Raw genomic sequence first — 26,158 nt, 5'->3', positions numbered from 1 at the left:
AAGGGCAGTATAGAAATGTAATTATTATTATCAATAATAATAGTGGAGCTATAGTGGAACATAGTACAAGTTTAGCGCTCCTTTCCATATTACAGTGGTCGGGTTACAAATGCTTCAGATTACAGACGCTTCAGGTTACAGACTCCGCTAACCCAGACCTCGGGTTAAGAACTTTGCTTCAGGATAAGAACAGAAATCGTGCGGCGGCAGCAAGAGGCCCCATTAGCTAAAGTGGTGCCTCAGGTTAAGAACAGTTTCAGGTTAAGAACGGACCTCCGGAATGAATTAAGTTCTTAACCCAAGGTACCACTGTATTTGCAAATGGTTGTGTTTTTTCTGGAAGCAAGTAACACGAAAACGAGCACCAAAGTTGGGCTTTACTTCACTATAAGTTCCAGAAGTGGCTTCTGGATCGCATGAAAGCTCAAATATAGAATTAAGAGTTAGCGGAATGCAGTGAGAGCGGAATAAACTGCCTTTTAAACGTGGCAAGTGACCAATTCCAGGACTGATGCTGCCAGCCTTTCCCAACTAGATGCCCTTCAGGCGCTGTCAAACTACAACTCCCAACATCCCTTGCCACCAGACATGGGTGTCTGGGACTGTTGGGCAGTAGAGTCCCAACCATCCTGGACTCCGGTCCCTTTCCACCCGCGTTGCACCTCTTCCTCCTCCTTACCGTCTCGGAGGAAGGTATCAGCGAAGTAGAGGCAGCGCACGACTCCCGACAACGAGTCGTCGGCTGAGCGGGGTTCAATCCGCCGCTGGACGGGGGTCATCTCCACCTCATGGGGGCCGGGCTGCTCAGCCAGCTGGGCATTTGCCTCCTGCACCTGACGGGGGCAAGAGGGGGGCGAGGCAGATTTGTGTCAATAATAATAATACTAATACTAATACTAATACTAATACTAATAATAATAATAATAATAATAATAATAATTTTTATTTATATCCCGCCCTCCCTAGCCAAAGCCGGGCTCAGAGTGGCTAACAAGAGTAAAACGATAAAACATTATAAAATCATTTCATTATAAAATTAATTCCAATCAAATTAATTTTGCCAGAGGTGAGAAAGTTAGAGTGATGCTTCAAAAACATTTCCGTGCCACCCTGCTCTACAATATCACATTCCCCATCCATCCTCAACTATCTCCAGGGCTTCCCGGTTTGGCACATTTTTATCTTCCATTTATCTTTTTATTCTGTTCTCCTCTTGAGACTGCTGGATTCTGACTCACCCTTGACCACTGGCCTTGTTGGCTGGGCGCCACTGGGAGTCAGTCAGAGGCCAGCAACATCTAAAGGGTTCCCCCTGATCTAGCCCAATGCTGCCTACCTTGACTGGCAGCAGTTCCCAGTACGTTTCCAAGCACAATTCAAAGTGTTGGTGCTGACCTTTCAAGCCCTAAATGGCCTCGGTCCAGTATATCTGAAGGAGTGTCTCCACCCCCATCATTCTGCCGGGACACTGAGGTCCAGCGCCAAGGGCCTTCTGGCGGTTCCCTCACTGCGAGAAGCCAAGTTACAGGGAACCAGGCAGAGGGTCTTCTCGGTGGTGGCACCTGCCCTATGGAACGCCCTCCCACCAGATGTCAAAGAGAAGAACAACTACCAGACTTTTAGAAGACATCTGAAGGCAGCCCTGTTTAGGGACGCTTTTAATGTTTAACAGATTACTGTATTTTAATATTTTGTTGGAAGCCACCCAGATGGGTGGGGTATAAATAATAAATTATTATTGTTGTTATATATTCTCCACTCCATTTTTCGCCTTTGCCAGGCTCCTTTTCCCCTGGAGACGGAGCCATTTCCCCTTTGTCCAATCAGGGCCTTTTGAGGTTCAGCCCCTTCCAAGAAGCATCTCTCCCCCGGAAACTGGGAAACAAAAAGGCTCCCTTTCCTTGCTGCTGCCACATCTACACATCAGTCCCAAAACCTCAACCTCCCCCTTCCTTCCTTCCTTCCTTCCTTCCTTCCTTCCTTCCTTCCTTCCTTCCTTCCTTCCTTCCTTCCTTCCTCTCTCCCTTCCTTCCTTCCTAAACCTTTGTTAGGGTTTAACCCAGAACTCGAACCCGCAGCTTTCCTAACTGGGCACGCGCCCCGGTTCGCTCACCTTGCTCGAGGGGCTGCTGGTGTTGACCCTCTTCTTCCCGGACACCCTGCTCTTTCGGATCCTGCGGAAGGACTGCCGGAGAGACTTCTTCAGGGACTTCACCCGAGAAAGAGGCCCCTCCATGGCAAGGGAGTCGTTGGGGTGCAGCGTGCACCTGATTGAGAGACAGCAGAAGGGTGAGTTTGATTTAAATCAAATTGATTTAAATCACAATTTAAATCACTAGTCAGTAAGACTTCACTTAAAACATTTTTTTACAGAAAGACTCATTCTTGCTGGTATAATTTTAATATTTACAAGCAGATGAAGGTTTCATTTTTGGAATAATAAATTTTCAGAGTATTTTTTACAGTGGTATCTCGGGTTAAGAACTTAATTCATTCTTGGGGTCTGTTCTTAAACTGAAACTGTTCTTAACCTGAAGCACCACTTTAGCTAATGGCCCCCCCCGCTGCCGCTGCGCAATATCTGTTCTTATCCTGAAGCAAAGTTCTTAACCTGAGGTAATATTTCAGGGTTAGCAGAGTCTGTAACCTGAAGTGTATGTAACCCGAGGTACCACTGTACATCCAAAATTTCTGATTTGGTTATACTATTAGAAATACATAGATGTATAATTATGACATTATTGTGAGGTTTAATAAGTTAACTGTTAATATTAGGACAACTTTTCTGCTGTACTTTATTGGAAGGAGAAAAATAATCATTTCCTCAATAACAATTGAAACAATTTATTTAACTAAAACAGTAACATTATAGCATATGTATCCATGTTTGTTAACTGATGTGGTTAAACGGTTTAAAAAAAAAAAACTTAGACTGAGTTTCAGCACACATGCCAAACTCAAAACAAATCCTTATTTCCCGGTGAATAGCCTTTGGACTATAATGTAACTTAAATAGAAAACTATCTTTAGAAAGACTTTTCCTCCAAAAGCCTTTTATTTTAAAAATCCCATTTAAATCAAAAAAATCTGATGCATTAGTGGGCGGTAGGTATAAAAAGCTTGACTGCCCCTGATTTATAGGGTCAAAACCAGCACTCTGAATTGAGCCCGGATACGAATTGCTTGAGGATTCAAATGAAGGTGCCTTCACCTTAAAACTCGCTCTGCCCCCCCCCCGCCCCCTACCTGGCCAGCACAGAGTTCCTCCGGTAGTAATCGTACACCCCGAAGCCATGGCTGGTCCCAAAAGCCACCAGGTTCCACTCGGAGTGCAGCGTGACGGCCGTCACGGCCGCTGGGGGCATGCATTGGACGAGGACGCAGGGCTGGAAGCCCGGGGCGAAGGCGAGGGATCCGTTCTTGGGGGCGAGGCGGTCGTGGCCCTTCCACGTGAAGCCCTCGCGGTCCTGGAGGAGGTCGACCATGGCCACGTTGATCAGGTGCTCCGACTTTTCGTCGGCGAGCTCCATCACCAGCACCTGCCACGGAGGGGGGGGGCAGAAAGACAGGGATCAGGGACAAGCGGAAGGTGCTTCTCAGTTTCACACTGGACCCATGTAATTCAGGGCTTTGTGTATACAGTGGTACCTTGGTTCTCAAACACCTTGGTAATCAAACAACTTGGAACCCAACCAGTGCAAAACTGGAAGTAAGTGTTCAGGTTTGCGAACCCTTTGCAGAAGCCGAACATGCTCCGTTTTGAGTGTTACACTTCTGATTTGAGTGCCACACTTCCGTTTTGAGTGTTGCACTAAGGTCTGTCTGTTTTTCCAAGATTGGATCCAAAAGCTGACAGAATATGCCGAATTAGATGGTTTATCAGAAAAAATAAAGAACAAATCAAAACAGGAATTTGTTTCTAAATGGGAGGTTTTCAAAGAATATCTGAAAAATAAATATAGTAGTTTAAATTCTGTTGCAGCATTCGAGGAACTTCAGTAATAGTTGCTAGGTAGATAGAAGAAACTAGATTTATTGAAAATAAGTTTAATTATGAAAAAAGTGTATTGGCAATAAGTAATATGAATTTGAAATATGGAACAGACGGGAAGTTGGGTCTTTAGTGTTAAGACCAATAGATGTTTTATTGTTTGCTAAGAAAATTATGTGTCTATGGTTATTTTTGTAATTTAAGTGTAATTTGGTATTTGTGTTTTTTTGTGTGTGTTTTTTTCTTTGTTGTATAAATAAATAAATTTTTATTATTAAAAGAAAAAACAAAAAAAAGGTCTGTCTGTTTTTCCTATTTACAGTGGTACCTCAGGTTAAGTACTTAATTCATTCAGGAGGTTTGTTCTTAACGTGAAACTGTTCTTAACCTGAAGCACCACTTTAGCTAATGGGGCCTCCTGCTGCCGTCATGCCACTGGAGCACAATTTCTGTTCTCATCCTGAAGCAAGGTTCTTAACCTGAAGCACTATTTCTGGGTTAGCGGAGTCTGTAACCTGAAGCATCTGTAACCCAAAGCATATGTAACCCGAGGTACCACTGTATTTTGCATTTTTGTTTCTGCGGCTCTTTTTGTTTCGTTTTTGTGACTGTGTGGAACCCAGTTCAGCTACTGATTGATTGTGTGACTGCAGTACATTGATTATTGCTTTCACTTTATGGATCAATGGTCTTGTTAGATAGTAAAATTCATGTTAAATTGCTGTTTTATGGGTTGTTTTTAAAAGTCTGGAACGGATTAACCCATTCTGCATTACTTTCTATGGGAAAGCGCGCCTTGGTTTTGGAACGCTTTGGTTTCGGAACGGACTTTCGGAACGGATTAAGTTTGAGAACCAAGCACAATAACCTGGAACCCGGCATGGCAGTGCAGTTGCTTAAGCAGAGGTCTGACATGCTGTTGGCTGCCTGCCCTCATCATTTGCCCGGCCGCTGCCTTCGGCACCAGCTGGAGCTTCCGGGCCAGGCAGGTGTGGGCAGGTTAGGAGGGATTGCATCATGGGGTTCTGAAAAATTACGCCTTTCCCAGTTACCTGCCCTGCTGTGCCAGCCACCACCATCTTAGCTGTGTATTTGCACAGAGCAATCTTCTGAATCCCCAGCCTGGGGTCATCGCTGTAAGGGTCAAAGCAGCCAACCTGGAAGACAAATATCCATTCATTCATTTCCAGGGAGAGAGAGAAGCAAAGGATATGAAGATCAGAGCCACACAATTCCCTCTGTAAGAAGAAAGCAGTCAAGTGCTGTATATATTGGAGTGTGTGTTCATATGGTTGGGAGTAGAGGAGAAGCTCACAGCGGGCCTCTTTCTGCAGTGTTTCATCAGACCGCGTGAACAAAGTTTCCCAAACTGGTTGATACTGAAAACACCGCCCCCTCTCCCCACAGTCCATGGGTCGAAAAGGGCCTGGGGTGGGAAAGATGCCTTGCACTCGATGAACAAGCATGCAAATGTTTGTTTTTTTAAAAAAATGCAATATCTACTTTTACGTAGATGAGGTTCAGACTATGAAACTTTCCATCCAGCTCAAAAGCTGTAATGACTCCCTTCCTCCACTTGGGGGCACAATTCCACAAGCATTAGCCAAATCTTTTTTAGAAAAGAGAACTGATTTTAAAAGGTGCATTGCTGAATTCGTTTAGAAATGAGTGAGACAAGATAACGAGTACCGACGTAGCAGAAATCAACACAGAGCTAGCTGCTTCTCTACTCTGAGGCTCCATCAGCACTGTGCATTCAAAGCCGTACCCTACCACTTGCAAGAGCCGTCCGTTCCCCCAAAGAACCCTGGGAGCTGTAGTTTGTTAAGGGAGCAGAGACACTCCCCCCATTCCTCTGAAAGAGCTACAATTCCCAGAACTCCCTGGGAAGAGGGACTTACTGGTAACCTGCTATTGGACTGCAGGCATAAAACAAAGGTTTCTCCCTCAAGCAAGGTAACAGTAACAATTGTTGTTTGTTTGTTTTGTTAATGTTGTTGTTGTTGTTTGTGCCCTGCCCATTTGACCGGGTTGCCCCAGTCCCTCTGGGTGGCTCCCAACAGAATATTAAAAACACGATAGAACATCAAACATTAAAAACCTCCCTAAACAGGGCTGCCTTCAGATGTCTTCCGAAGCTTGTATAATTATTTATCTCTTTGACATCTGAGGGGAGGGCGTTCCACAGGGCGGGTGCCACCACCGAGAAGGCCCTCTCTGCCTGGTTCCCTGTAACCTCACTTCTCGCAGGGAGGGAACCGCCAGAAGGTCATTGGAGCTGGACCTCAGTGTCGGGGCTGAATGATGGGGGTGGAAGGCAATGGGAAGATCTCTATCTATACCTGTTGAACTGCACACCTCAAGAGACACAGAGCTACTGTGAGGCGAGAGGAGTCACTCTGTCCCAATGAGCAAAGAGCCCCCCACCCACTGTGCAAAGGCATTTGGAGGGAGGGGGTTGTTACCTTCCGGAAGGGCGGCCAGTCCTCTTCGCAAGACTGGTTCAGGCTGTCGTTGTGCTCACAGTCCGTCTGGAAAATGTTGGCCGTGCCCAGCTTGTACAACGGCTTGAGGGAGACTCCCGAAGCATCCCAGAACCGGACGGTGCCATCTTCATGCCTGTGGAGAGGAAGGTTGTTTTTGGTAAAGGCCAGTTGTGAAAAATATCCGTAAGATTGTGAGAAGAGTCTTGCTGGGTCAGGCCAGCCTCCTGTTCTCGCAGTGGCCAACCAGATGCCCGTTCTGGGAAACCCACAAGCAAGGCCTGAGACCCCACAAGAGCCCTCTCGCCACTGGTGAATCCCCGGAGCTGAGGCACTTGTGTGAACAGGAAGCTGAATTAGATAGGCCTGCTCCCACAGCTTCTCGTCTTCTGACCTGGGACTCTCTTAGCTTGGGTTCCGAGAAGGAATTTGTCGGCATCTGTCTCAAGAGGCAATGGAGTGCGCCTCCGAGGGTGAAGGCAAACTGCTGTGTTAGTAGCACCCAAGTGACCTCCCCAGGGTGCAAGTTTGGGCAGTGTGTAAGGAGGTCCTGGGCAGCCCAGATGTCAAGCCTCCTCCCCCCAGCCTGGCTGATGTGGTCCAAAAGAAAGCAGAGCAATATGTTTGGCACCAGCTTGGCTGCCAGAGTTGTGGAAGGAGGCATACAAGTCGCCATGCAACCGCCTCAGGGACTCTGGATTTGTGTAGGGTCGACTCCTTAGCCCAGGCATGTCCAAAGTCCATTTTAGGGGCCCAATCCGGCCTGCAGGTCAGTTCAATCTCAGTCAAAAAAGCTCAACAACTTTGGTCAGCCCTCACGGTCCTTCACTTCATCATATCTGGCCTGCTTTGAAAAAAGTTTGGACACCACTGCCTTAGCCTTTGCTTCTCCCAAAGATATCCTATAAGGCAGAATACTTGCAACTAAAAAAAAAATCCTTCCAGTAGCACCTTAAAGACCAACTAAGTTTGTTACTGGTTTGAGCTTTCATGTGCATGCACACTTCATATCTTCAGATATGCACACTTCGTATCTGAAGAAGTGTGCATGCATATGAAAGCTCATACCAGTAACAAACTTAGTTGGTCTCTAAGGTGCTACTGGAAGGATTTTTTAAATTTTGTTTCGACTATGGCAGACCAACACGGCTACCTACCTGTAACTAGTTCTTGCAAGTTGTTTCAGCTGCGTGGAACCTTTCGGCCTCCAGGCGCTGCTGAACTACAACTCCCATCATCCCTGGCCATGCTTGCTGTGAGTGGAATGCTGGGAGTTGAAGCTCAGTAACGCTAGCAGGGCCAGAGGTTCCGCCCCAACCTGGTGTGCATGCTTATTGTAGCACAAGCTAGCAGAACCTGTTGCCAGAAGCATTTTATTATTATTATTATTATTATTATTATTATTATTATTATTATTATTATACAAATGGCAAGGGATAAATGGCACACTCTTCTCCTCCTGAGCAGGGACAGACTACAGACTCTCTTCTGATGCCTAGGCCAGTTGTGGCTAACCTTTGGCTCAACAGGTACTGTCACACTACAATTCCCATCAGGTCCAGCCAGCATTAACGGTGGTCAAGGATGACAGCTGATGTGATTCAGCATCAACAACACACCCACCCCACATGCCCTGCAGATTGGTGCACAGATGACCTCATTGGCAGAAGAAAAGTGATTTCCCCACAAAATATTCCAGCTGCAAGAATCTGGGGGTCCCGATATGTTCACAACTCTGTCCTTGACAGTATTACAGCTAATATGTTCAGCTCTGCTAACTCACCCCCCTACTATGAAACCAAACTCTGTCCTGCGCAGAGAGGCGACGCAATCCTTTTGCAAACACACTTTTCTAATCATCTGATCCTTCCCCGACTTCTTCCTTTGCCCCTCGAAAGCAAAACCTGAAAAGTCCAGTTTTTTATTATTTCCGCACGCTGGAGGAATTTGGGAGGCGCAGATGCCAAATATTACCAGATTGCCCTTGGCGGGCGAGAGAAAAAGAGAGTGAGCTAAGAAAACGAGATCAGGTTGCAATTGGTTTTGGCAACAGCGTCTCGGAGGGCTTTATAACAGTACCTTCCACATGACGGGGGAAATGCGGCGGTTGGGAAGGGGAAGGAAAACACAGGGAGGAGAAACCACCCTTTTGGAATAGATTTCTCTGGTCTTCTCCCCCTCACTCTATCTCAACCAGGAAAAAAGAACCCATAACAAGTGACTCATTGCACATTTCAGTTGTAAGAAGCACTTTGTTTATAATGGCCTCTCTAATCATGCCTGTAAGGTAGGACGCACCAATTATCCCCATTTCGCAGGTGGGAAGGCAGAGAGAATAATGGCTTGTGTGTGGTGGCCAAAAGACCCCAACTCATGGCTCATGCGAGAACTGAAAGGGCCGCTTCCTGCCCAGAGAGACCACCGCAGGTTGGCTGCGAGCCAGGATCTGGCCGGCTTGCTCCGACTTCCCTGCCTTTGAAGCCTCCGCTCGGGCCTGAACATCTGCTGCCTCTGGCTAGCGAAACCTTGGCTGCGCTCCCCAAGGGGGAAAGTGAAGACTGGACCACGTAACGTTTGACACCAAGCAGCTCAGGAGTTGCCAAGAGGGAAGGAAGGCGAGGAGAATGAGAGGGGAAGCCCTCAGCAAGGACAACTGATGCATTCTTGCCAGGCAGCCAAAGCAAAAGAAGTGAAGGGGGGCGGGATTCTCACTACATCCAGGGGGGGGCGACTCTTCCTGTTCCAAATTTGCGCTTCCAGAAACCAGACGATGCTATATGGCAGGCGTAGGCCAACTCGGCCCTCCAGATGTTTTGGGACTACAACTCCCATGTTCCCTAGCTAACAGGACCAGTGGTCAGGGATGATGGGAACTGTAGTCCCAGAACATCTGGAGGGCCGAGTTGGCCTATGCCTGCTTTATGCACAAGGTGCACCTTGCATTCCAACTTTTTAAAACTGCTGAAAGCTCTTCTGTTCCGTCAGTTAAGAATGCATCTGTCCCTTACGGTTAGCTGATTTCAAACTATAACATTTTTACATGGGTTTTGCTGTATGATTTTGTGCATCACTGTTATAAACTGGTAGGTGTTTTCTTACTATTATTATTAATAGTGATATTTAATTATAAAAAACCAACCCAAATAAAATGAAGACGCAAAGTGCAGAGGGGACCTGAGCAACGTAAGAAATCTCAAGCTGTTTAGATTGGTCCGAAAGCAGATAAACTGCAATGAAAATGAATTGCTTATTACATATTTAAAAAGAGTATGATCTAACATTCCCTCTATTTAAATGCGAAGTGCAGATGAGGCCTGGGAGCCCCCAAAGCTGTAGGGCAGTGTTTCTCAAACTCGGGTCTCCAGCTGTTGTTGGACTACAACTCCCATCATCCCTAGCTAGCAGGACCAGTGGCCAGTGATGATGGGGATTGTAGTCCAAAAGCACCTGGAGATCCAAATTTGGGTAACCCTGGTCTACACACTTGACTGGCAGCACCTCTCCCAGATTTCAGATGGAGTCACTCCCAGCCCTAACAGGAGAAGCTATTGGAACTGAACCTGGGACTTCTTGCCAGCAAGGCAGATGTTTAGCGACCGAGTTGTGGCCCTTCCCCAATCTCGCAGAGCTGGGGCCCTCCAGAAACTGCTGGACCACAGCTCTCGCCAGCACCACACTGGCAGGTGCTGACGGCAGCTGAACACCACCTGACGGGCCCCCAGCTTGGAAGAAGGATGCTCCCCAAGATCCTGCCTCCCAATGCAAAAAAAATCACACTCGGCACAAACAACATTACATGGGAGGAGGACAGCCTGGGGAGAAACCAAAACACTACTCACCCAGTCAAGAGAAGCCCCCGTTGCGTAGGTTCCTGTGCGAGGCTCCTTCCTCCATTGATGGGCCAGTTCTGCTAAGAGAGAGAGATGGAGACAAACGTGGGTAAAGAGAACTGTTGCCAAAGAGTGCAAAGGCCCTTGTATTATTATTGTTGTTGTTGTTGTTGTTGTTGTTGTTGTTGTTAGTAGTAGTAATAGTAGTAGTAGTAAGGTAAAGGTAAAGGTAAAGAGACCCTGACCATTAGGTCCAGGGGGAAGGTAAACGACGTTTCTGTGCGCTGCTCTGGTTCACCAGAAGTGGCTTAGCCATGCTGGCCACATGACCCGGAAGCTGCACGCTGGCTTCCCTCGGCCAATAAAGCGAGATGAGCGCCGCAACCCCAGAGTCGGTCACGACTGGACCTAGTGGTCAGGGGTCCCTTTACCTTTAGGCACAGCTCCATGTTTCTTTTGGGGGAGGGGGTCATCAAAGGAAGCGAGACCCCCCTCTGGCCATGATGCAAGAGGGTCAAAGGGGTGAGGCTGCTTTAATGATCATAATCATAATTTATTATTTATACCCCGCCCATCTCGCAGGGTTTTCCCAGCCACTCCGGGCGGCTTCCGACAAAGTATTAAAATACAGTAGTCTGTTAAACATTAAAAGCTTCCCTAAACAGGGACGTCCCTGTGCCAACTCACCACAAAGGAGAGGCGAGGGCTCTGGTCTTCTCCTGCGCAGATGATCCTTTCCCACAGCTTCAGGGGGATGTTGGAGATGTGGTAGGAGCAGGTGATGGCCGAGGAGTGGAGCGGGGCCAGGTACGGGGCAGGAATGGTGGGCCAGCCCGGCGTCTGCAGGTCAATGACCACCAGCTCCTCCTCCACCAGGACCACCAAGGCGGTTGGGTTGTCGAACTCTGGAAGGGAGAGAGAGGAAAGCACCTGTTAAGATGAGCCAGGAAGGATCGACTTTAGGGAGGACCGAGGAGGAAAGGAGAGAGGACCACTTAGGAACAGAGGCAGAGATGGAGAAAACAGAGAGGGAGAGAACGACGGAGTTCTTGTCTTTGTGGTGCAGTGGTTAAGAACCTAAGAAGAGCCTGCTGGATCTGGCCAATGGCCTATCTAGCATCCAGTTCTCACAGTGGATCACTGGGAAACCCTGCAAGCAGAAGGGGAGCACAAGAGCTTTCTGTCTCCTCCTGTGCTTTCCAGCATTGCTGCCTCCAACAGTGAAGACAGAGCAGAGCCATCCTGGCTAATAAGCCATGAATTTGTCTAATCCTATTTCTAAAGCCATGCAAGTCGGCGGCTGCCTCCAGTGGGAGAGAGTTCCACAGTTTAACCACATGCTGAGTGAAGGAGTCTTTTCTTTCATGTTTCCTGAATCTGCCAACGTTCAGCTTCACGGGGGGTCCCCAAATTCTAGTGTTGTAAGAAAAAGGGGAAACACTTTTTTCTCTGCCCACTTTTTCTGGGTCACGTACAGTGGTCCCTCAGGTTAAGTACTTATTTCGTTCCGGAGATCCGTTCTTAACCAGAAACTCTTCTTAACCTGAAGCACCACTTTAGCTAATGGGGCCTCCTGTGCCGCCGCACTGCCAGAGCACGATTTCTGTTCTCATCCTGAAGCAAAGTTCTTAACCTGAAGCACTATTTCTGGGTTAGCGGAGTCTGTAACCTGAAGCGTATGTAACCTGAAGCGAGGTACCACTGCATCATTTTATGAACTTCTATGGTGGTTTCTCATCTTTTCTCTAAAAGCGCCAAGACCCTTTTTTTGAGATGGGGCAACCAGAACGGCACACTGTACTTCAAGCGTGGTCGCGCTGCAGATTTGTAAATTAGCACTAGACTAGGATGCTGGGGAGACCAGGGTTCAAATCCCCACTGGGCCATGAAGCACACTGGGTGGCCTAGGACCAGGCGCTGTCTCTCGAGCCAGCCTACCACGCAGGGTTGTTGTGGTGAGGATAAAAACAAGGGGGAAGCAGGGGGAGGAGGGGAGAAGCGTGCAGGTCACCTTTGAGCTCTTTGGAGAGAAGTCGAGATATATACATGCAACAAATCAGATCGGCTGCTGTTGTCTAAACATATCCTCGCGGGACAGAGAGATGTTTGAAAATATCAAAAGGTATTTACCCTCCTCTACCTCTGTGTTGCACACGGTGAAGAAGTCGATGACACGCGAGGTGAAATCAAGGGTGACCAAGGTCTGTCCTTGCAGGATGGTGACGCAGTGCCTGTCTCCGTAACTGGCCCTGGGCATCCCCCCACTGAATATGATGTAGGGGCTCCTACAGGGCGGGAGTTAGAAACAGCAGTCAGGCAACAAGGCCACGCAACTTCAACGTCCTCTGAGCCCCCCCACGTCGACCCATCGCAAAAGAAAAGCTCCGTAGGCGAAAAGAAGCCAGGAGGACGTTAATATCGCACAGGTTGCAAAAGCCAAGGGCACGGGAGGGGCACAGGCAAGGAGTAAAATCTACTATTAATCCAGAGATGAGACCTACCCTGAGTCGCACGTCTGCCAGACAATCTTGTTGATAGCTTTGCATGGGAACGGACCTAAAACGGGAGAGGAAGATTTTGGAGTGACGTTCTGGCTTTGTAAGACGCAAGCAGAAGAAAAAGACCTGGCTCACATTTCTTCACAACCCCCCAAATGCAACCTCTTCTTGAGGCCAATGAAGCTCACAAAGCCCCTTTGGACTAGCCACACTCAGCAGCAGCAGCAACAACAACAACAATGAAAATACCAAGGGTTCATAGAATCACAGAGTTGGAAGAGACCACAAGGGCCATCGAGTCCAACCCCGTGCCAAGCAGGAAACACCATCAGAGCACTCCTGACATATGGTTGTCAAGCCTCTGCTTAAAGACCTCCAAAGAAGGAGACTCCACCACACTCCTTGGTAGCAAATTCCACTGTCGAACAGCTCTTACTGTCAGGAAGTTCTTCCTAATGTTTAGGTGGAATCTTCTTTCTTGTAGTTTGGATCCATTGCTCCGTGTCCGCTTCTCTGGAGCAGCAGAAAACAACCTTTCTCCCTCCTCTATGTGACATCTTTTTATATATTTGAACAGGGCTATCATATCACACCTTAGCCTCCTCTTCTCCAGGCTAAACATGCCCAGCTCCCTTAGCCGTTCCTCATAAGGCATCGTTTCCAGGCCTTTGACCATTTTGGTTGCCCTCCTCTGGACACGTTCCAGTTTGTCAGTGTCCTTCTTGAACTGTGGTGCCCAGAACTGGACACAGTACTCCAGGTGAGGTCTGACCAGAGCAGAATACAGTGGCACTATTACTTCCCTTGATCTAGATGCTATACTCCTATTGATGCAGCCCAGAATTGCATTGGCTTTTTTAGCTGCCGCGTCACACTGTTGGCTCATGTCAAGTTTGTGGTCAACCAAGACTCCTAGATCCTCTTCACATGTACTGCTCTCAAGCCAGGTGTCACCCATCTTGTATTTGTGCCTCTCATTTTTTTTGCCCAAGTGCAATACTTTACATTTCTCCCTGTTAAAATTCATCTTGTTTATTTTGGCCCAGTTCTCTAATCTGTCAAGGTCGTTTTGAAGTGTGATCCTGTCCTCTGGGGTGTTAGCCACCCCTCCCAGTTTGGTTGTGTTTTCCCCCCTCCTTCCTCACAAACAATACCAGAATATGGGACCAATATGAGAACACTAGTAAGGCTTAGGACAAGCAAAAGGACTAGGAGGAACTTGTGGGATTCATTGCCCCAGGATGCAGAGCCAACATGTTCTGACTTTTGGCTCTGATCCTCCCCCCTTGTTGAATTCTATAATGGCAATTCTGAGACTAAGGAAGAGGAAGTGAACAGCCAAGACCACCACCTAGACTGGCAGCAATAAAACCGCTAGCGCCTTTGCAAAGCTAAGCAGGTTCTGGTATGGTTTCAAACTGGATGGGGGACCGCGTGTTGAGATTCCTGCATTGCAGGGGGTTGGACCAGATGACCCTCAGGGTCGCTTCCAATTATCCTACTAGACCAGCCTCTGCTGCCAGTTGCTAATGTTGTACACCCTGAGATCTTTTAATAAAAGGTGGTAGATAAATGGAAATACTAACAACAACAAACTTATATCCCGCCCGTCAGACTGGGTTTCCCCAGCCACTCTGGGCGGCTCCCAACAAAGCAAAACATCCAATTGCACGAGTCACAGTCTTTCTCCACTTTTCCACCACAGTTAGTGATTTTGACATGTGCATCAAGGAGGGTTTCCCCCTTTTTTACACTGAAGTTCCCTGGATGCAGAGCCTGGACCAAGCGCCGATAGAGGCCCTATAGCCATTAGCCTCACCGTAAGGGATAGTGGAGGTGGCCGGCTGCAGGGTCTTTGGGGAGCCGCCCGTCACCGGCCACACGGCGTAGCCTCCGTCGCTATGAGAACTCACAACCGTCTGGCCGCTCCGCTCCCATCCGAGGCTCTCCAGCTGCTGCAAAAGACGGAAACCCAAAACGTGAGGCCTGACGCATTTGGGACACACACACACAGAGAGGGAAGGGCAAAAAGGCCTCTGGACAACAGAATGGTCAGTGCGGCGGGGGAGAGAACATGTTAGAGCAGGGGGGGGCGGGTCATCGGCATTTTATTATTCGTATATTTTATTTATTTAATCTGCATGCCACCCTGAGATCTTCAGATGAAGAACAGCCAGCGTAAAAATACAAAACGAGAACGGAAAATACGCAATAAGTGCAAGAACAAAACAGTAACTCCTCTCCCACCTCCATTTAAAAGGACATAGAATGTTAATTAGCCAGGGACCTGGGAGACCCGGGTTCAAATCTCCCACTCAGCCATGAAGTTCACTGGGCATGGCCTTGGGGGCCAGCCACTGCTTCTAGCCCATCTCACAGGGTTGTGGTGGGGATTAAATGAGATTGGGGAGAAGCACGGATGCCACCTTGAGCTCCTTAGAGAGAGAAAGACGGGATATTTTTAAAATCCCAAAAAACGAAATAAAGAGAGTTACCTGGTTGCCCAGAAAGAGGTGCTCAGCTTCCCTCGTGCTTCCGTCCCAAAGAACCATCAAGCCTCTGCTGTAGCCAATCAGGATCTTGGCAGGATCTTTGGGGTGTTCCTGCAGAGATTCCACCGGACCAAGCGCCTTCCCACATCGGTAGTCTTCGGGGACGCTGCAGGATAACAAGGCAGGGATGGAGAACAACAGAACAACAGAATTTCAGGCATGGAAGGGACCCTGTGGTCATTGAGCCCAAACACTTCTTTTCAAATATTTTTATTGCTTTAAAAAACAACAACACACTATATGAACACGGTACATTACACTAATGTGGTAAGAAGTCTCATACTTCGACTTAGGCCGCATCCGTACCATACATTTGAAGCACTATGATGCCACTTCAAGCAGTCATGGCTCCCCCCAAGGAATTCTGGGAGCTGTAATTTGTTAAAGCTGCTAAGAGTCGTTAGGAAAGACCCCTGTTTCCTTTCCACTCTGAGAACTGCACTCCCCACCCTTTCGGATGCATCGCCGGGGCGAGCTCACCTCTGCAGGACTTCGTCTTGGTACAGAGTCCTGTCCTCCTGCAGCGTCAAGCCAGGAAGTTCCAGGAAGTAGATGCCACCCCCTTCCGTGCCGAGGTAGGCCATGTCACAGCTTGACCGCAGCAAGATGACCGTCACCCGGGTGATGCTGGGAGGGGAGCTGTCAGGAAGGAGAGAGCGATTAGGAGCCATCCTTGCTCAATCGCCAGGCCAATGGTTTTCCAAGGTGTTCTGGGACACCCTCTCGCCGTGGGCATTTGCCAAGGAAGCGAGTTCCAAAGTGACCTCCAGGAATGCCTTGCGTCGTCACACCCCTGCCCTGTCATTTCAATCCTAGGGAGAGGTGCTCTCAGTAAGGCTGCTTGCCCCTGAGATTTGTCTTGCACCCACAAAGACCAGGGCCTTAAGGGTGGTGGCACCAGCCCTTTCAAATGTGTTCCCAGAAAGAACAGGCAGGCACTTACAGTGCTGACATTTAGGCACCTGCAGAAGACTCATCTGCTCACCCAGGCTTTCCCTAAGGAGGAATCCAGCTATCCTGAGACCCTTCTACTGATTTGTGTTGCAGCTTATATAGGGGTCTCCCCACTCACGTGTATTTGTCTCCTGAAAAGAGCAAAAATGGCCCCTAAAAGGGGGGCAGCTGTAAAAATGGCCCCAAAAGAGAAGGAAAATGGATAGCAATCCCAGCAGCCTTTCAACTGCAAAGCCATGAGCCTTTACGCCGACCTTTGAAGCCTGTGGAAAGTTGGGAGTTTGAGAAAAAGAGGTTTGGAGAGAGTGACTGCGGTGGACTTCGGGAGATTTTTATTCACTTTTGGTGGAGTGTGGCTCTTTAGATGGTGTTGTCCACTATAGTCGTACCTTGGAAGTCAAACAGAATCCATTCCAGAAGTCTGTTCAACTTCCAAAACATTTGGAAACCAAAGAGCGGCTTCTGATTGGCTGCAGGAGCTTCCTGCAGCCAATCAGAAGCCGTGTCGGACGTTCAGATTCCAAAAATAGTTTGCAAACCAGAACAGTCACTTCTGGGTTTGCGGCATTCGGGAGCCAAAATGTTTGAGAACTAAACTGTTTGAAAACCAAGGTACAACTGTAAAGGAGATTTCACGTTTACGCGTAGTGCCCGGAAAGGCAGACCTGGCGTAAGTGGGGAGATCCCTGTACTAGTTTTGCAAATGCAGTTTTATTGTTGATGTTCACAGCACAGACATTTTTGCAAATAAAAATAAAAAGCACCCGCTCCTTTTGTGTGGGGCGCTACACCTGGGTCCTTGGGGTCTTACCACTGCAATGGTCAAAGCGAGGAATAGGCAAACTATGTTTTGGGACTACAATTCCCATCATCTCTGACCACTGGTCCTGTTAGCTAGGGATGATGGGACTTGTAGTCACAGAACATCTGGAGGGCCGAGTTTGCCTATGCCTGGTCAAAGCCAAGCACAAAGACGCCCTGTGCCCTGCAATCTCCTGAGATTCTGTTGGCTTGAGAAGCTAGTTTCGCATTTCTGAAGGCAGAAACACGGCTGGAAAACCACCGTCCTAGACTGCACGCACCCACAAATGGAAAACCAATCTGAATAGTCAACACCCCCAAAAGAGCGAATGCATTTCAAGGAGAAAGTCTGCGCACCAGCGGCAAATGCTGTCCACCCACCGCCACCAGGCACACCCAAGCAGAGGAGCCCGAGAGAAAGCTGCTCTTCTTCCCTCTCCCGTGATGCGCTTTTAAAGCCACGCGGCCAGCTCAGAGCCTCGGATCCGAAAAGCACAGACCACAGAGAAGCGGCGACACCTGCTTGCGAGAGATGCAAGCTTACAGATGCTGGGAGACAAAACCAGGAGAGGGAAGCAGGCGCCAGCGAAGGGTGCAAAGTCACCGCACGTGGCAAGCGGCTAGTCCTTTTTGTGGCTCCCTAGCACATGAGGAGTGAGAGCAGAAGCTGGAATGGGCTTGACAAACCGTTGCTTGTTCCCAGAGCATTGGGCTTTGGACACAGGAACAGAGGAAGAGGCCTTATACTGCCTGCACTAGCTGGCAGCAGCTCTCCAAGGTATAAAGGGAGGCTGGGGATTGACCCTGGGATTGAACAAGGCAGACATTCTACCACCATAGGTCTCCATGACGGCAGCTCTGTCTGAAATTTAAGGTAAAGGTAAAGGGACCCCTAACCATTAGGTCCAGTCATGGCCGACTCTGGGGTTGCTGCGCTCATCTCGCTTTATTGGCAGAGGGAGCCAGCATACAGCTTCCGGGTCATGTGGCCAGCAGGACTAAGCTGCTTCTGGCAAACCAGAGCAGCGCACGGAAACGCTGTTTACCTTCCCGCCGGAGCAGTATCTATTTATCTACTTGCACTTTGATGTGCTTTCAAACTGATAGGTTGGCAGGAGCAGGGACCGAGCAACGGAAGCTCACCCCGTCATGGGGATTCGAACCGCTGACTTTCTGATCGGCAAGCCCTAGGCTCAGTGGTTTAGACCACAGTGTCTGAAATTTACCTCTGCACAAAAGCTCAAATGTCTTGCTTCCTTCTCGGTAGTGGCGCCCTCCATGTGGAACACCCTCCCTTCAGATGTCAAAGAGATAAAGAGCTATGCCACTTTTAGAAGACCTCTGAAGGCAGCCCTGTTTCTGGAAGTTTTTAATGTTTGATGTTTCGCTATGTTTTAATACATACGGTAAGCTGCCCAGAGTGGCGGGGTGGAATTTCGCTACTACTACTACTACTACTATTATTATTTCGATTTGCCTGTTCTCATTTCTGCCCTCTAATTTTGCCATGGCAAGAGCAGGTCTTGCACAAATAATAATTAAGAATAATAAGTATAATAATTAATTTATAACCCACCCATCTGGGCGGCTCCCAACAGACTATTAAAAACACAATAAAACATCAAACATTAAAAACTTCCTTAAACAGAGTTGCCTTCAGATGTCTTCTAAAAGTTGGGTAGAGTGGACCCTCCAGATATGAACTTAATTTGTTCCGGGGGTTCGTTCGCACCCTGAAAATTATGTAAATAGAAGTGCGCTTCTGCGCACACATGTGGCGCAATTGAGCGCTTCTGCGCATTCGTGTGCGGCGAAACCCGGAAGTATACACTTCCAGGTTTGCCGTGGCCATAACCCAAAGATTCCATATCCAGAGGGATATGTAAGTAGAGGTACGACTGTAGTTGTTTATTTCCTTGACGTCTGATGGGTGGGTGCCACCACCGAGAAGGCCCTCTGCCTGGTTCCCTGTAACCTTGCTTCTCACAGCGAGGGAACCACCAGAAGGCCCAATGAGCTGGACCTCAGTGTCCGGGCAGAACGATGAGGGTGGAGACGCTACTTTGGTTATACTGAGCCGAGGCGGTTCTGCCACCAACCAAGGCAAAGGACACAATGATGCGTCAGCTGTATTCCATGTACAGAGTCCAATCGGACTGGAAGATGACTCTCACTTGGCCGCTGTTGATGGGTCAGCTGTCCCCACTGCACCCACAGATAATTTCAAGGCTGGGGGGGTGACCATGTAGCATATACTCTCAACTAGGGCTGGGCGATATATCGTCCAAAACCAATTAAAATCCATATTGTGATAACGGTTTCATAATTTTTGACCTGGCAATACATCACGAATCATAATGTGATTGTGTGTGCTATGCAAAAATCACGATGGGAGGAAAGCCAGCCAAAATCTCTACATAGCTCCACCCTTAGATATCAGTACAGTCGTACCACAGAAGTTGAATGGAATCCGTTCCGGAAGTCCATTCGACTTCCAAAATCTTCGGAAACCAAAGAGCAGGCCTGTCAGACGTTCAGCTTCCAAAAATAGTCCGCAAACTGGAACACTAACTTCCAGGTTTGCAGCGTTCGGGAGCCAAAACGTTTGAGAACTAAACTGTTCGAAAACCAAGGTACGAATGTACGATGCCTTATGAGGAACGGCTAAGGGAGCTGGGCATGTTTAGCCTGGAGAAGAGGAGGTTAAGGGGTGATATGATAGCCATGTTCAAATATATAAAAGGATGTCACATAGAGGAGGGAGAAAGGTTGTTTTCTGCTGCTCCAGAGAAGCGGACACGGAGCAATGGTTCCAAACTACAAGAAAGAAGATTCCACCTAAACATTAGGAAGAACTTCCTGACAGTAAGAGCTGTTTGACAGTGGAATTTGCTGCCAAGGAGTGTGCTGGAGTCTCCTTCTTTGGAGGTCTTTAAGCAGAGGCTTGACAACCATATGTCAGGAGTGCTCTGATAGTGTTTCCTGCTTGGCAGGGGGTTGGACTCGATGGCCCTTGTGGTCTCTTCCAACTCTATGATTCTATGATATTGCGATGTTTAGCTGGTGATATATCGCAATGTTGAAAAACAGGTATTGTCCAGCCCTACTCTCAATAGAGGCGAATGATCTTGGGGAGCTTAGGAGCTGCCACGCTTTGTCTAACAGCAGAGCCGGCACTGGGAGACAGCTTACGAAGCAGAAAGGCAGGTGGCGGCTAAGAAGGAAAGGAGGGATCCTCTAGATGCTGAGTAATCTATGAGATCGCAAAAGCGGTCCCTGCATCTTCACAGGGGATCATCTCCCAAGAACCCACAGCGCCCCAAAAAGGAGGAAAAAGGAGGCAAGCAAGCAATGAGTACTTAGCGGTGTCGAACCCTGGACGTCCGGGGAGGACATAGCTATGGGTCTCCTCCAAGTGAGAGTAGCCATCTTTCTGGTAAATCTCCCAGAGGTGGAGGGTGTTGTCGTCAAGGAGAGACAGCAGCCGGCCCTGGAAAAGAAAGGAAACCCATCTAAGTGTGTAGTTAAGAACAGAAGACGAGCTGGCTAGCTCAGGCCAATGGCCCATTTATATGCTAGCACCCCCTTTTCCCAGAGGACAACCAGATGTCTGTGCCAAGTCTACAAGCAGGATCTGAGCACAAGGGCAAGTTCCTGCAACTGGTGTTAGGAAGCACTGCTGACTCTGACCGTGTTGGCAGAGCACAGCCATTATGGCGAGTAGCCGCTGACAGCCATTAGACACAGATTTGTCTAATCTTTTAAAGCCATCTTAAGTTGGGCACCACAAATTCTCTTCTGGGCTTTTTGCTGCCTTTCCCCTCTTTAACGGCACTCCAATTAAGTTCCTAGCATTTGTAAAACCTGAGATACAAGACAGGCACTATTATTCTCGATTGTCTTTGAGAAACTGGCCTGCTCTGCCGTTTCAATGTTTTGACTTTGCATCCCCCCACCCCCCAGAAAAGTTCCCAATGGGGTCAAAAACAATACAATGCAGGCAGCTGCCTAATACTGACAGGCAGGGGGTATCAACCTGCGGGCAGCATCAAGGTGGGACCAAAAGATGCGGTTCTTTTACCTGTCCAGGTAGAAAGTGCATCTGGGTGACCGTCGCCGTTTCCCTATGTAGGCCTGTGAATTCCACGCCAGGAGCTCCGTATCTGAGGCAAGCACAGAGTCAAGGAAGAGAGAGAGACACGGGAAGAGCTGCAATCCAAGCTTCTACCAGGCCCCTTCCTCCCCAACTGCGCATTACCTGTATCAGAGAGAGCCCTGCTGGAACAGCTCAAAGAGCAGCTTGCTTCAGGCAGAGGGCAACTGGATGCCCCCATGGGAAGTCCAAGTTGTGAAGGCTACAGGCTTCTCCCAACTGCTGCAGGTATTGGTTATTTGGAGATAGACTGCTCCTGAACAAGGAGGCTACATTTACCCGTTGGAAGTAGTAGACGCTGACAATTGCTTGTGGCAGCAAACACTCTTTATTAAACGCCGCTCCTGCCCTTCCTCCTGATAGAACCCGGGGTGGCAAACAGCAAAACAGCTGCACCTCCCTCAGAGATTTGGGGTGGTGGCACCCCGGGACAGGGCCTTCTCTGTGGCAGCCCCTAAGATGTGGAACTCCTTCCCCACAGAGATGCACTGGGCACCTTCACTATCCAGATTCTGGAGAATGCTGAATACATACCTTGGCACTCTGGCTTTTGATTTTAGGACCCAGCTCCATTCTGTGATTGTAACTTGGTTCAGACCATGGGTAGGCAAACTAAGGCCCGGGGGCCGGATCCGGCCCAATCGCCTTCTAAATCTGGCCCGTGGACGGTCCGGGAATCAGCGTGTTTTTACATTAGTAGAATGTGTCCTTCTATTTTAAATGCATCTTTGGGTTATTTGTGGGGCAGAGGCATTCGTTTTTTTTTTTTTCCTTTTCAAATATAGTCACCCCCCCCCAAGGTCTGAGGGACAGTGGACCGGCCTCCTGCTGAAAAAAGTTTGCTGACCCCTGGTTTAGACTGTTTTTAATATTGTGTTCTAATGGTGTCACCCATACTGCAACCTCAGGGTGAAGGTCAGTTAGTTAATAGCACCAGCAATTATAATAATTATGATTTTTATTACTATTATTATTACAGAAGTAGAAGCAAAGCCCAGCTTCCCAGGAAGGGTGAGCTCTTGCTTTAAAAACGAGGACACGCAAAGCAAGTTTCTTGAAATTGGAAGGTTTATTTGGGGGAGAGCAAGGTCTGTTCATCTCAGAAGCTGAAGGTGGACAGACTGAGAAGAAGCTGCAGATCCCTGAATTTCCCCAAGCAAGCAAAACAAAAAACATTACGCAAAGCAGTTCAAACATCGCAAAGGCATGAAAGGAAAGGAACCAGAAGAGCGTTAGCACAATTAGCACCATTTCTACAGGAGCTGCATTTTCTTGGGGAATAATTTGGATCTTTGAACCAAGTTTTCTGCTTCAGAGTTGCTAGCCGTTGCTGCTTTCAACGTGGCGTAGACATGGGCCCTGCACTCTTGTCCCACATTGCAGTTCTCCTTTCACTCGCAGGCACGAAATTGTTGCTTTTGTTTTCCATGTTGATGGTGACCTAGTTTTCAAAGAGCCGGGCCAGCTCTCTGCTCCGCAAGCGACGGCGGCACACATTTCAGAGCAGCGAACCGTGCACAGATGGGAGAATTCAACGGTTCTCTCTCTGGCCTGGATTTTGAAGGACGCGTTTTGGACAGGGACTCAACCTGCCCTCTAGCTTTTAGGCACGTCCAGAAGGTCAAGGCAGGTTGTTCCGCTGGTCCACGAACCAGGCGAGAATGGATCACAAATCACCCATAACAGGTGGATTCAAAGAGTGCAAGGTGAGAACGAGGGATCATACAGAGACGAAAGAAGCCTCCTCTGAATGGGGGTGGGTTCCCCCCCACGAAATAACTGCATTGTGTGATCACACAGCCACACACCAGCCTCTTAACCTACCTCCCAGAGGCTGTCATCGTAGGGATTCATGAGGGGGGACGACCATGTAACCCTTGGACATACAGGTGGGATAAAAATGCAATAATTAAGCTGCTTAAGAAAACTGGAGGAGCTAGCCAGATGGGGACCTCTGTCGCTACCCTGGCATCCAGAGATCTCCACGTGGTCGCAACTGGACCCGATCTAGTCGCAAAACGCACCTGGCGCCCGGCTAATTTCTAACCATGCCACACACCCATCAGCAGCTGACTTGGAGGGAGGCGAATGCCAAAGCAGGGGATCATTCAGAGACACGACAGGCTCCCTTCTCGGCGGATGGGTGCACTGAGCTCACGGGAGCCCGTAAAAAGGCCTGCACGCAGCATCAAGTAACCGCCTTACCAGTGCAAAGATTTCCACTTGCAGAAGAGGACTTTTCCCCCCTCTCCTCCCCTGTGCACCTCTTAAATTTGTTTTAGGGGTCTCCAAACCCACAGGAGAAGATTTGAGTATGGGCAAGTCGCACTGAACAGGAATTTCCATGCTGGTGGGATGAGGGGGCTGGATATCACCCTTACTGTGTTTTTCATAGGGAGCATGGATGCAACCCTGGCATACAATTTGTAAGTTTTTGAGCCAAAAAAAACTTCCCTCTGACCCTTTTACAGTAAAGTTCTCTGTACAACCCAGATCCTCCACATAATACATATATTATTATATTTTTATTATATTATTATATTATAATCGCACCTTCCCCACCCACCAAAAGAAGTTTCGTCTCAAGCTGGCCTGGCTACAGGAAAGTTCGGGGTCTTGAAAGGGGCTCAGGCAGCAGGGAAAGAGCAGAAAGAGATGAGAGTCACTACATTATAAAAATCCTTGATCCTCCCCATGTCTTCTCCCTGATAGGCAGTCCAGGGCTGCAATTAGGCGCTGCTTCTTTAAGTAAGAACAATAGCATTAGCGGCAGCGGGGCTGCAAGAACCCCTGAACTTTCTCACGGGTTCATCTCTCCACCCCCCATGCATGCCCTAGGGTAGCGTGGATTGCTTAAAATTTTGGCTTCCCCCCCCCCGACCAGGCAAAGGCAAACTCCGGCCCTCCAGATGTTTGGGACTACAACTCCCATCATCCCTGACCACTGATCCTGTTTGCTAGGGGTGATGGGAATTGTAGACCCAAACATCTGGAGGGCCGGAGTTTGCCTATGCCTACCCCAGACAGTCCTGGTAGGAAGTCTGCCCTATAGCCACATCCCCTGGCCCCAAGGATGAAGGAACCAACTGAGGCTGTTCAGGAGCAAGAGAGGAAAAGGCACTCTGTGTACGCTCAGAGGTGTTCCAGCTGCCACTTCTCGGGTGCAAAGCACAGATCAGTTTGTCCAGTTCAGGTTTCTCTGATGCCTGCAGGGCATCAGGACCAGTTAAGGGTATAACAAGTATCAGTTCAATAAATGAAGCTGGATTTCCAGGTGTTTGGACAACGAGCTTGCAAGCTGAGATACCTTTTTATCTGAAAATACTTTCTTCCTGCCACGGCTTCCCCCAATGAATTATGGGAACTGTAGTTTGTTAAGAGGCTGAGAGTTTATAGGAGGGGAGGAAATGGGCTGCAGTCCTCAAAGAACCCCAATTCCCAGAATCCCCTGATCATTAAATTCCCAGAATCCCCTGATCATTAAATTCCCAGAATCCCCTGATCATTAAATTCCCAGAATCCCCTGATCATTAAACCACTCTTGAGGTTGTAGCTCTGGGAGGGGAATGAGGATCTCCGAAAAACTTTCAGCATGCTTAGCAAACTACAGTTCCCAGAATTCTTTGGGGAAAAGCCAGGACTGCTTAAAGTGGTGTGAAACTGCTTTAAATGCATGATGTGGATGAGGCCTTATAAAATTATGATGTCCAGCTTAAACACAAGCAAAGAGCTTTGAAGAAGAAGAGAGCCTCTTGGATAGCTCAGTCGGTAGAAAATGAGACTCTTAATCTCAGGGTCGTGGGTTTGAGTCCCACGTTGGGCAAGAGATTCCTACATTGCAAGAGGGCTGGACTAGATGACCTTTGTGGTTCCTTCCAACTTTATGGTTCTACAAGGAGCATCATACATGTGGGTCAGCAGACCAAAACAAAGGGACCCCTGACCATTAGGTCCAGTCGTGGCCGACTCTGGGGTTGCGGTGCTCATCTCACTTTATTGGCCGAGGGAGCCGGCGTACAGCTTCCGGGTCATGAGGCCAGCAGGACTAAGCCGCTTCTGGCGAACCAGAGCAGCGCACGGAAACGCCGTTTACCTTCCCGCCAGAGCGGTACCTATTTATCTACTTGCACTTTGACGTGCTTTCGAACTGCTAGGTGGGCAGGAGCAGGGACTGAGCAACGGGAGCTCACCCCATCGCGGGGATTTGAACCGCCGACCTTCTGATTGGCAAGTCCTAGGCTCTGTGGTTTAACCCACAGCGCCACCCGCGTCCCAACCAGCGCAATGCATGCCCCATAATTAATCTATCCTCGTTATGATGGCACTTTTACAGTCGATTCCATGCACGCTCAATACAACAGAGGTTTTTCTGCAAAAGATCAGCCACCAAAGGACACAATAACTGCAGAGGGCACAATCCGTAGCAAACCAGCACCCTGAAAAGGCAGTGTTGCCATCGGGTCAACCGGGTCCAAAAGGAAAGTCCGTGATCTCATGCAGATGCTATGGGGAGCATTATCCCTCTCCTTATAAAGGCTCAGACCAAGAGACGTCTGGCGTTTCCTGCTAACCCCCAGCACACACACAGTGCCCATCCTAAACGCTAAGGCAGCCGCCGCCGCAAGGCGGATTAGCTTCGTTTTATTGGGCGAAATGCTTTTTGAGATTTACAGCTGCAATAAAACAAAAACAAAAAACCCACCCCAGAATTGGCTCGATTCAAATGCTGGGCTTTGTTGCCTCCTGCTCCAAACGGTTGTTAACGAACAGGATTTGTGCGTGCATCACAATTCTGAAGGAAAACAGGGTGAGAGTAAGCACAAAGGCACCCAGTAAACTACAGCTCCCAGAATCCTTTGGGGGAAACCGTGGCTGTTTGAAGCAGTTAGCCCTGTT

At 48.5% G+C, this 26,158-nt stretch overlaps 1 protein-coding gene across 6 annotated transcripts in view; it reads right to left on the bottom strand.

The window, feature by feature from the left end:
* Positions 1-26,158, bottom strand: part of LLGL1 (LLGL scribble cell polarity complex component 1) — a 79,594-nt gene that overhangs the window by 10,988 nt on the left and 42,448 nt on the right. For 3 of the 6 annotated variants that reach the window (XM_081889093.1, XM_081889097.1, XM_081889098.1), the window contains exons 3-16: positions 21,191-21,272; positions 20,469-20,599; positions 15,835-15,993; positions 15,298-15,460; positions 14,622-14,757; positions 12,806-12,860; positions 12,435-12,589; positions 10,992-11,209; positions 10,314-10,384; positions 6,457-6,610; positions 5,044-5,148; positions 3,247-3,539; positions 2,114-2,267; positions 680-833 (exon numbers count right to left, since the gene is read on the bottom strand). In XM_081889093.1, coding sequence (XP_081745219.1) covers positions 680-833; positions 2,114-2,267; positions 3,247-3,539; positions 5,044-5,148; positions 6,457-6,610; positions 10,314-10,384; positions 10,992-11,209; positions 12,435-12,589; positions 12,806-12,860; positions 14,622-14,757; positions 15,298-15,460; positions 15,835-15,993; positions 20,469-20,599; positions 21,191-21,272 — 2,030 coding nt within the window. The remainder of the gene's footprint in view (positions 1-679; positions 834-2,113; positions 2,268-3,246; positions 3,540-5,043; positions 5,149-6,456; positions 6,611-10,313; positions 10,385-10,991; positions 11,210-12,434; positions 12,590-12,805; positions 12,861-14,621; positions 14,758-15,297; positions 15,461-15,834; positions 15,994-20,468; positions 20,600-21,190; positions 21,273-26,158) is intronic. The other 3 variants (XM_081889094.1, XM_081889095.1, XM_081889096.1) reach the window with 3 other exon arrangements.

The sequence above is a fragment of the Podarcis melisellensis genome (assembly GCF_964234715.1).
Source record: "Podarcis melisellensis genome assembly, chromosome: 14".
NCBI classification, from domain to species: Eukaryota; Metazoa; Chordata; class Lepidosauria; order Squamata; family Lacertidae; genus Podarcis; species Podarcis melisellensis.
The sequence above is the reverse complement of the archived record's forward strand: the minus strand, read 5'-3'. Positions and strand labels throughout refer to the sequence as shown.